The 11,560-nt window shown below is 37.3% G+C and overlaps 1 protein-coding gene across 3 annotated transcripts; it reads left to right on the forward strand.

Annotated features, from left to right (window-relative positions):
• Positions 1-1,024: 1,024 nt before the first annotated feature.
• LOC107083318 (trypsin-like) lies at positions 1,025-11,163 on the forward strand. 3 transcript variants are annotated; one of them, XM_015372444.1, is made up of 5 exons: positions 1,025-1,222; positions 4,382-4,505; positions 8,121-8,262; positions 8,362-8,628; positions 10,799-11,163. In XM_015372444.1, the coding sequence occupies exons 1-5, from the start codon at positions 1,165-1,167 to the stop codon at positions 10,970-10,972; spliced, it is 765 nt and encodes a 254-aa protein (XP_015227930.1). In that variant the 5' UTR covers positions 1,025-1,164; the 3' UTR covers positions 10,973-11,163. The 3 variants fall into 3 exon arrangements, with proteins under 3 accessions (XP_015227930.1, XP_015227931.1, XP_015227929.1); XM_015372445.1 differs by having other exon boundaries at positions 1,029-1,146; positions 4,382-4,541; XM_015372443.1 differs by having other exon boundaries at positions 1,165-1,222; positions 4,382-4,541.
• Positions 11,164-11,560: the final 397 nt, after the last annotated feature.

Here is an 11,560-nt window from a genome sequence, read left to right on the forward strand (position 1 = left end):
TGCACTTTTCACCAAAAAGGCCTCAAAGTGCTACAAAAAAGCATTTAAAAAACCATTAAAAAAGAAATACATAGAGATAAAAGAAATAGTTGGTTAGTACCAGCTTTGGGCATACAGACTGAAACTTTTACCTGTTTTTCTTATAGCACATAAATATGGTTCAATCTAAGCTTTATGTAGTTCCCGCTGGGAAAACGGGTTGTTTGTTGTGGTATTTTGCAGCTCCAGAACACAATAGCTCTGACGTGGGAAACACCCGGCAGTGAAATGCTACACAAAGCCATCTTTACCTTTCTCTGGGTGAAACATCAATTATTCAGCTGCTTTTAAATGAGGGACAAATGGAGGTCAGGCATCTTTCGCAAACCCTCCGACTGTGGATGATGAGGAGCTGCCAGATGGCTCCTCCACATAGTCATCATCACGGCTATTGTCGTGGTAGAGTCATCAGGCTCATAACAAGTTCTTATCGTCGCGGACACAGATTCAGGGATGGTCAATGAGTCAGAAAGAGACACTTGTGGGCAGATAGTGTCATTTCCACTGCAGTGTGAATACAAAAAGGAAAATACACAACAAAAACCACATGGTTTTAATCATAGACCAAACCATTAGCAAATATGAAGTATGAAATTGTCCTCACTTTGGCATAAATGTTCTTGAATTTGGTGGTAAAATCAGAAAAAATGGTCCTCATTTGGATGCCAAAAGAGCAGTTCACACACACACATGGATATTTCAGCAGGGATAATCCTGGATGATGAAACATAGCGTGCTGATACAGTATAGATGCACCCCGCTTGGACAGAGTACCTTCTTTGTTGCTATGGCAACAAACTTAGGCCTTTCAACAAGTCAGGCAGGTCAGAGGACAGACAGTTCTGATAAAAAAGACTTTCTGAAAGCAAACTTTGTTGTATTTTTTTTTCTGTCTGAAGGGGTCACCTTGCTGCTTCATGAAAACCAATGAAATTAAAAACCTTTGTTTTCACAGGAAACCTAAGGATGAAGATTGATTAGAATAACTTCCACTGTTACCAGAGAAGAAGGAAAAAGCATCCTGGGCCGACAGAGAGGAGGCTGCTTGTCTGCCTGCAGCGATTCAGCTATTTCTATATATATATACATATATATGTATGATCTCAGGTAACGTCCTTGTCTGCTATGATGAAGCTGCTTTTTGGTTTATGGTCTGTGCTCCTGGATCTAACCATGTTCCACAGTGAGTAGTAATTCTTTAATTTATTTTCAATGCCTAATTAAAAAATCGAACATGTCTTTAGACTGAATAGTTTATGATATACCTTTTAATTAAATCTGTAATGCATTTTACAAAAATGTTTGCTGGTGTTTATATCAGTCAGATGAGAAACATTAAATGTGTAAAAATGACGAAGTGCTGCCTTCTTACATTTTACTGCATGCGTGCAGAATGCAATAAAGAAAAATTTACTAAGAAACAAAAGAAGCCCCACTATTTCCACATCTCAGAGACAATGTGAAACGCTGGAAGAACAGAGACAGAGAGAGAGAGACAGGCGCTGATGTTCCCCAGTGCAACAAAATCAACAAAAACAGAATCTAATTTGAAACCCTTTTTATTTGAATGGCTACCAATAATTCTGCACAATCCTTTGAGCTAGGCTTAAAAATAAACTTCAGAGCAAACCACAAAGAGAAGTAATTATCTCAATGAATAATCTAGTTTGGCTGATTTAGAAAATTGCTTTATGAAAATGTGAAATGAAAATGTCTTTCCATTCAGTCAAATGACATAACATAGCATAATAGATACCTTAAATGTGAATCAGCATGAGTAAATCTTATCATCAAGATTAGATTATTAAAGTTATGTCTCTTTCTCTGTGTCTAATCACTGCAGAAAAAGAATCAACGACTATGAAAATAAGAATTTTATGATTAGCTCTGCACATTTACGAATCAACACATTTCAACCAAATCTGGGAGATCGGTACAAAGCATCTACTCTCTAATCTCCTTTTTTCCTATTACCTCTGCCTGCAGAATCCAGAACCAGTGAGAACCTTTTGCCCCTTTTCCATCGGCTCCAATTGTCCTAGTTCTACTCCACCCCACCATTTAAACATTTCCATTACTCCCTTTCAGTACCGGTACTGGCTTTATTTGCCCTGCTCAAGAGTAGGAATGATCAACAATTAGTAAGGCTTAAAAAAGCAAGTACCAGTAATAAAAATGACTAAAGAAAATGTTTGAAAATATGTAGGGTGGAGTGGAGCCGCTGGAAGAAAGGCGTTTTTTTCCAAGACAAATAAGAGCCAAGACAAGAAAGAACCAAACTTTGTTTCTTTGGGGCTTTCTCACTAGCATGCCTAAAATGTATATCTGAACAATACTTTGATCTAAACTGTGTCTTAAATATCCCAGCTGCTAGAGTTGAAGCTAAGGTCGGATAGTGGCTAGTTTTGCCGTGCTGAATACACAGCTTGCTCTGTTCCTGCAGCAATCGGCCATAGCGTGCGGCCATATTGGCTGTTCATCACTCCCTTCAGTCAGTACTTTGATGTCTGGTTAAGACATTAAACTACTTATTTCTCTTTCCTAATTCCTTAAAACAAGCATTGGTTCTAATATTTTGTTACAATGCTTTATTGGTTCTTAGATGCAGCATTTTCTCATTTTTTCCCTTTAATTACGTTTTTACACAGTAGTTTTGATTAAATATATTAGTCTAGGTAAAGACTTTGTTGTGTCCTTAGAGAACATTGGTCCATACTTTCACTTCCCCTGCCATTGTTCTATAATGGAAGGCTGGTATTCATTGGACAATAACTGACAGAGACTAAATCTTATTAGGGGGGAGTGGCCTAGCTCTGGGTCCCTGAGCAAGCCCCTAATCCCATACTGCTCCCTGGGCGCCACACAGGCAATCCCACTACTCTCCATGGGGATGCGTTAAATGCAGAGAGTGAATTTCTCCAATGTGTGATTAATAAAGTTCAATTATGATTAGGCTATTTCCTGATTATCAGGTGGTGATAAATAGTTCATAGCAGAATCAAACCTATTGCTGCACAACAGACTATATAATGCTTAAAGTGAATCATGATTTAGCATTGCCATCCTTGGTATTTACACTTGTAAATTTATTCCTTTTTACTCTCACACATGTAAACAAAACATATGAGCCACTGCAACAGCTTTGCATAGCTGCTATTCAAATACTGCTCCAAAGGCCTAAAAATAACATTTCTCTCTCGCAACATTAAATCTGAATGTTTTTGCATAATGACTATTTATCCATTTACGGTAGTTGAAAATTATAAAGCAGTGAAATTTCCTTCCTAAACAATCATTTTAGGTTTAACTCTGGGGATAAAAAAATAAACAATGGTGGAAGCAAAGTTGAACCCTTTGAGTTAAACGCCTCTGATCCTTATATGTTCTTTTCATTTGTCAAAATGTTCATTGACAACTCTAGTTGAAAAGACTGTCTGACAAATATTTCATGGTTTCAGGTTTTGAAGGGTTAATTATATCATAGTAGTTGATATTCCCTTTGAAATGTGCTGCATAAATAAACCTGACTTGCCTTGCTAGTTTTTGTGGTTATTTTTTTTTTTTATAAACAACATATAATTATTTAAAAGACTAGCAAATTGAATCTGTATTAATAATGTTTTTTCCTTCTCACAAGTTTTTAATTATCAGATATTATTTTACTTCCACAAACCTACTGTTTTCTTATTCATACTTTGAGCTTCTGGGGTTCATATTTTTTGTGAAAAGCTTGTCTGTTCTATCACTCGAGAATCAGCCCTGAGGAAACCACTGAAACCTAATATGCCCTATTGATGAGATCAATGAATCCATAATTGTCCAAAAATGGGAATAGGAATCATTTTGGATAATCTGTATTCCTTTCTATCATGTTCAGTGGCTGCGGGAAACAATCCTAACTCCTTCTGTCACTGATTGTGGAGCCTGAGGTCAGAGCTGGATAGTTTAGCAGTTACATAAGGCTGGCAGGAGAGTCCCTGCTGTAATATTTCTGCAGTCAGAGTGAAGTGCTGACTCAGGGAGGCTGCCATTTCCATTACCTTTATTACTCAGAGGTCCCTGATATGACAGAAATGTACAAATTCTTATGCTGAGTCAATTAACTTGGAGGGACATGGACAAGGAGGAACTCTTCAGTAACATATTCTTCTCACTCTAGGTGGTCTTAAGACTGTCTGTTACAGCTTTCCAATCATGCAGCTTTGGTTTCTTGCTAGTTTTCAAAGAGAAGCTTTCCTTAGTATTTACTGTTAATTCTATTTACCACAGCACATCATTTTTTTAAAGAATTCCTGATAGATATTCTGGATATAAGTCCATATGTTTTTGTGTTTCCATGCAGGCCAAGCACTCATGCAAAACCGCATTATAGGTGGCAATGCAGCGGCACCAAACTCCATCAGATACATGGTATCGCTGCAGAGCACAAGCGGCCAACACTTCTGTGGGGGATCACTAGTTCACAGGTACTGGGTTCTGACTGCCGCGCACTGTAACATCGGGTAAGAGTATGCAACAGCTATAATCATCTCTAACTATGAACTGCTGGATGGATACCTGTTTATTATGGGATTCTATTTTCCAGTAATTGCAGATAAATCATAAATAAATTGATGAAGCTAAAGGAAATAATCAGAAGCAAGCAGGTGTTCTTCAAACTGAAAACCTGAATTATCTATGCCATGCTACAATGTCGGATTCAGAAAAATATGTTAAAATGTCTTAAAGGTCGGAGACAGGCGAGAGCGTATCGGGAGACGGAGACCAACTAGACCTCCCTGATCCTTGGCCCTATCTCAAAGAATTTTTCAAAATAGTCGAAAAATTTAGCTTTCACTTCATATAGTGGCATCTGGCTGTTTTTTTTTAAAGATTACTTTATACTTTTATACTTTAAGTAGTTTTTGGAGCACATACCTTTTCACTTTTTCTTGAGTAAAGAGGTCAAGTTGATACTTCAACTTTTACCAGAGTGTTTTTAAACTGCAGTATCTATACTTTTATTCAAGTAACAAATGTGTTTACTTCTGACACCACTGCTGCCTCATGATGTTGATGCAAGCATCTCAAAAAATCATTACGTATTAGGGCTATAAAACTAGGACAATTTGGGTCTAAATCGATATCTATTACTGATATTTTCTTACTGATATAATGCACTAAATATACCAGCCCACCTGTTGGGTAGCTGATAATGCAGCTACCCAACAGGTGACACGTGGCCAAACAAGCACCACATGCCCCACATGCACCCCCCCCCCCGTTTCTACAAAGTGTGCACCCATATGACAAACTACTGCTTTACGTAATGTCTTCTAGCACTAACAGAATACCATTTCTTCATATAAATTTCATATAAAGGATCTTATTTAGAAAAAAACACAGCATTTTTATTAAGCCCCTACATAAAACAGCTTTCAGTGGTTGCCTACTTGCTGGCAGAGTCAACCTGTGTGTGATTTATTCTCAGTATAAATACAGAAAGCTGCTAAAGGCCACATAGGTTTGTTGGAGAACATTAGCAGACTCAATGTTTAAAACAAGCTATGTAAAGTCAAAAAACTAGCCAACCAAGAAACAGTTGTGACAGGTTGGCATGAAAAGCATTAATCACAGAAGCAGCTAAAAGGCCTTTGGTATCCATGAAGGAAGAATTACTTGGCACAACACATGGATGTGGATTCCTCTAATCTTTTGTGACATTAGAGAAGTGGCAAGTAGAAAACTATGAAAGCAACATTTTAAAGGTGATAGCTACATGTTTAACTGGCCAGTAGGTGATGCAATCATGCTCCATAGCTGTGGTTACCAGATCTATGAATAGTGATGTTATGTTAATGCTTGGGGTGGGTCTGGGGCCCCTAATGCCTGCTATTGAGTACATCTTCATACTGAAGAAGCCTGAAAAATATTATATACACAAGCACACTCATGCGTGTATACACCACAGCCATTTAGATGCAGGTGTTCACAGGCAGACTGCTATGCTAAATACTAAGCAGCAGCTGCAACTATATATAGCTCTGGATAACATTTAAATTTTCTTTTGATGTTTGTTTACATGTATTTACAAGGTGTCCCTGGGATACTTCCTCTTTGGTTAATTCTTATCCCCTTTCCCTTTCTCACTATCATTTCCATCTCCATGTCAATTTCATAGGATTTCTTTTCCTAAAAGTAACTTCTATTAAAGTTTTACTCATAATTATCCACATGTCACATCAGCCAAGCAAATCTTTTGGGGTATTGTTATATATATATATATATATATATATATATATATATATATATATATATATATATATATATATATATATATATATTACTTTATTGTGAAGATGTACTTCAAAATGCATGAAACTTTTATTTATATGCTATATGTATTTTTAACCAGTAAAATTAATGCTTTAATTTTACACCATTATAAACTTTTACTATTGAGAATTTTGATTGAACGCTTGACCTTTAAGGTTTTCTGGAAGTAATTTGAGCTGACATGCAGATATAAAAGAAAGGGCTCCGGCCAGATGAAAGGCCAATGACCTACAAACAAATTACTGTGTTGTAGAGAGCTGACAGTGAACAACATTTTGAAAACACGCTTTCCAATGTAAAATATGGTGGTATTAGTGGTTTGTTGCGGGGGTTAGTAGTAGTAAGACCTATGAGGAAAGGTTTTCTTTACACCAAACAGGAGAGCTAGTGATGGTTCATGGGAAGATAGAGCTAAATACACAGTAAACCTGGATAAAAACCAAAGTTAGTAACCACAAACGTATTCATATGACTGACCTAGTCAAAGTAAAGACTTTAATCTAATTAAAGCCCTTTGGCAAGAACTATAACTGATATTCTCAGATACTTTCTGACCATTTGAAAGAGAAGAATGGGCAAAAATATGAACAAAAACTTTTTCCCCCTCCTTATTCGCTGTCACAGCAAAATTTGTTAGTTTTAACGTCATAAAATGTGAAAAGGTTTTAGTTTTATTTTTTTTCTAAAACACTTGCAAAAACATCAGCAGTCAAATTGCAGTTTTCTTGTATGCAAGAGACTGTTGAAGGTAATCTCTCTCAAAATGATAAGAGCTAATTAGTATAAACAACAACAAAAAGGACCTTTCAGGAACACACAGGTAATGTCGCAGCAATCTTGTCCTTTAGAAGTCAAACTGCATACTGATACAGTGGAGTCAGCTGACCTTGTTGCAGCATCATTTGTGTGTGGGTGTGTTCGTGTGCTAAACACAGAGTGACAGTGAAGTGTCATCTTGTCTAATTCCTGGAAATCGTCCATATTTGAGTAGCACTGCCCCAGTCCTGTCAGCTTACAGTAAGCCATTGTTCACAATGCGTCCGGCTGCAGTAAACCCTCTTCTAGAATCTGGAAAAATTTCTACACACTCATTTTCCTGTATGTCATTTATTATTCATAATGCAGCTTGTGTAAAATTATTAAGCTGGTTGTGTTTCTAAAGGATTTTTAAACAACTACAGTGCTCTCAACAAGACTATAATGTAAAAAACAAAACAAACCAATAGATCTAAAAGAGTCAAAGTTAGTTTTTTTCTTTCTTAAGTGTGTGTTCAATGTGTGCTTAATTATTAGGTAACAATAAGTTTAAAAATGTATTATTATTTTACATATGTTGTTCTTTTTTATCTATTCAAGTAAAAATTAACCCAATCACAAACATAAGTTTTACCTGGAAAATAGATCCTCACTAAGGAAGCACTAAAAAAAATGGGGGATGATAACCTCTGGATAAACCTAAAAAATTATTGTTAACATCTCTAAAAAAACAAAAAAAAAAACAAAGCACTAACCATTCAATCATTTTTTTCTTGTGGGTCTGGTGTCAGCTTCACACTGCTGTTGATCTCCTTAGGCCACACCCTCCCTTATTAAACAAACATATGTTAACATATAGAATTAAACTGATAACTACTCATGTTTGTTTACCTCCAAAATAGAAAAGTTGCCTAAATTAACATTTCTTTCATGCTCTCTTGTGAGATAATTGTGAGTTTGCTATGCACTGTATCATGTCTCTTTGATGGTGGGTGTCGTGTCTGTTTTAGGACAGATCAGATGATGATAGTGGCAGGGGACTACAAATTAAATGTCTTCGAGGGTACTGAGCAGTATGCTAAACCACACAAGCTGATCCCTCATCCCCTGTACAACAGCAGCACCAACAACGCAGACATCATGCTCATTAAGGTACAGCATAAAATAAAAATTTCTTTAGACCCTTTTAATTTTTTCTTTTTAGACTTTTTTTTGTCCCATCTAATTAAACTCTTTTTTTTTTCTGTCCAGTTGCGCGCCCCTATGGTTCTGAACAAGTTTGTCTCCCTGGCACCTCTCCCCAGACAGGGGACAGGTGTGGTCGAAGGCCACCCGTGTCAGGTGTCAGGATGGGGCCACAATGGTGTGGGTGGAGTCCAGGCCCCTGTTACGCTCCAGTCGGTCACAGTCCCCATTGTGTCAGCCGCAAGATGCAACAGCAGTGACTCCTTCGATGGCAACATCACGGCGAACATGATCTGCGCTGGCTCCCACTCTGGAGGAAAAGATGCATGCAAGGTTTAGCAGAGAGTTTAACTACTATGTTATGCAGGATTGTTTTATACAATGTATTTTCCATCTCCCAAATCCTTTCTCATGGTATTTATCAGGTCGCACAAGAGGATCCTTAATGTAACCATAATAAAGCCCATCCCTTTATCAATTAGATGATACAGCTTCCCATGTCAGCACATGAACTGCTGGGCGGACATACTATAGTTACAGAGAAAATGGAAAAGCATCCCACAAATTACATCAAAGCTGAAATTTGACAGCAAAGTTTAGAAGAAAAAACTCATGTTTCAAAAATATTAATGCAAATTATTGTTTTCTGTAGCAGTTCATAGGATTGGACTTCCTGTTTTTTCCCAGGTTGCTTAGTGGCAGTAAAATGGAAGTGTGTTATATGGAGGAGCCTCTAGTGCACTACAGCAAATTACTGACTATCAGTAAATCAGCTTTGCAGCTGACTTAAATTCAAATCCAAAACATTATTCTTATATTTGACCAAAATTATTTAACTCAATTAAGTGAACTGGTTCCATCAAACTAGCTTGTTAAACTGCAACTAAAGCAAATTAAATTCCACAAATTACCTCCAATAATATTAATTCAAATCAATGATACTTAACTGGCATAATTAACCTTTACTAAAATCTGTTAAATTTCACTTAAGAGAATTACTTAAGTCTGCAATGTTCATTAAGTGATTTAATTATTTTTGTTAAAATTAAATATATAATACTAGGTTTAGTGGAACCAGTTGACATAACTTGGTTAAGTTAATTCAACATGACATTCTTAAGAATGTAGAAATAAGTATTGAATCAAGAATATCCCTTTTAGGAAACTAATTGTTGACATCAAAGGCCTGATACAACTATAACTGATTTTAAATACTGCAAAATAGTTTTTAAAACACTCCCCAAAAATGTTTTTACATGTCATCTAATAAACCAAGAACTTCAGTCTATTTTATTTGGATTTTGCATGATGGATACTGCAAGAATCATGCTGCTCAGTGGTACAGTGGGTAGCTCTGCTGACGTGCAGCAAGAAGGTTGCAGGTTCAATTCCCTGCCTGGGATCTTTCTGCATGAGCATGTGTGGATTCTCTCCAGGTACTCTGGCTTCCTCCCACAGTCCTCCCTGCGATGCGCTGGTGACCTGTCCAGGGTGTACCCCGCCTCTTGCCCGTAGACAGCTGGAGTTAGGCACCAGCACCCCTCGCAACCCTAGCTGGGATAAAGCGTGATGGAAAACGAATCAATGAATAATGGATCAACTTAACACCATGCATAGTTGTGAGATGGAAGGCAAACTTTAATTGTTTTTTTTCTATATATATAAATGAAAATCCAAAGAGCTCATTTGTAATCAGCTTTTTAAGTGAAAACTTTAGAACAAACTTGTATGCAGTTGTAGGTGCAAGCCTTCTCCACTGACTATGAGACTGAAATTATATCCATTATTATTTTTTTTAATAGTAAATACTTAACTAACTAATTTTCACGCTTTGGCAGCAGATTCCCCGTTGAATTTGGATCTGGACTTTTTTAACCAGTATAACACATAAATCGGCATTGATCTGAAGCATCCATAATGGCTCTAGCTGTCCTTTCAGGACAGTCCACTGTAAAGCACTGAACACTGCTAAAAAAAAAAGCATTCCCAGAGCACTGAGTCTCCATCACCATGTTTTATAATAGGAATGGTGTCTTCAGAGAGACATGCAGCATTAATTTTCTATCACATAGTTTATTGTTGATCCCATCTGATCAGAGTATCATCCTCCACATTCTCCCCCTACATGGTATTAGGTCAACTGTAAGCTGGAATTCTTTTGGGTTTCTTTCTAGGATGAATTTCTCAATGCTGCTCTTTCATAAAAACCTATAAACAGATATTAAATGTAACATTTAATATCTGTGAGCTAGACCTTTTTCTGTTATTTACCATTTGAACAACAAATGAATGAGACATCTAATTAGGCCACATCATATTTTTACACTTGAAGATAATGCAACAACAGTGACCTTAGAGGACTGAGACATTTAAGCCAAAAAGATTAGCAAACTCATACTGAGGTGTTTTCCCACAGGCTCAGCAATATTTGAAACCTGAAGGTGTTACCTGTGGGGACTTTCAGGCTCAGTAACTGATAGAGGGTGTGGTCTTGTGTTTGCAGGGCGACTCTGGCGGCCCGCTAGTGTGCAGGGGCCGGGTGTACGGCATGGTGTCATGGGGATATGGCTGCGGCGACGCCAGGTTCCCCGGTGTGTACACTGCTGTGTCCAGATTCCGCCGCTGGTTAGACCAAACCATCTATGGACCACACCTGCGCTGTTTCGGATACAGATGAAGCTCTGAGACTTTCCTGTTACACTAAAAACAGCACATGGTTTCCTCTGATATGTTAGTTTTAATGGAAAGCTCTGTTCACCTGCCTCCTACTCTTGTAATTCATCTAAAGATTTTTTGGACAATAAATAACACAATTTAGAAAATAGTATATATGTATTGTTCTTTAAAAAACAACAACAAAAAAGAATATACAGTGTAGCACAATATACCATTCAAAATTTCCCCACTTTCCTTGATACAATTTCTTTTTAAACATCATTGTTTGTACTAAAATATTCTTTCTGTCATGATTTGTGGACATTAAGATCTAAAGAGAAGCATTATCTCCTGGTCAGACCCTGTAATTCAGTGAAAGGGTGGAGTCAGAGTAAATAAATATGCACGCCCAGGAGAAGGAGATGTTACTCCAGTGGTTGGAAGTTGGGTGGGATATTGCTGGGAGTTGCAGGGAAGTGGGCTGCCATTCAGCTGGGAAGGGCCATTTTGACTGGCTGCTACTGTACAGGTGCTGGTCATAAAATTAGAATATCATGAAAAAGTAGATTGATTTCAGTAATTCCATTTAAAAAGTGAAACTTGTATATTA

The sequence above is a fragment of the Cyprinodon variegatus genome, unplaced genomic scaffold, assembly GCF_000732505.1.
Source record: "Cyprinodon variegatus isolate N-32 unplaced genomic scaffold, C_variegatus-1.0 Scaffold72, whole genome shotgun sequence".
In the NCBI taxonomy this organism is placed as follows: Eukaryota; Metazoa; Chordata; class Actinopteri; order Cyprinodontiformes; family Cyprinodontidae; genus Cyprinodon; species Cyprinodon variegatus.

Bases quoted from the DNA above. Each gene is read 5' to 3' on its own strand.
- LOC107083318 (XM_015372443.1), top strand. From the start codon at position 1,165: ATGATGAAGCTGCTTTTTGGTTTATGGTCTGTGCTCCTGGATCTAACC. The intron at 1,223-4,381 runs GTGAGTAGTAAT...GTTTCCATGCAG, and splicing joins GGATCTAACCATGTTCCACA to GCCAAGCACTCATGCAAAAC. The intron at 8,263-8,361 runs GTACAGCATAAA...TTTTCTGTCCAG, and splicing joins CAGACATCATGCTCATTAAG to TTGCGCGCCCCTATGGTTCT.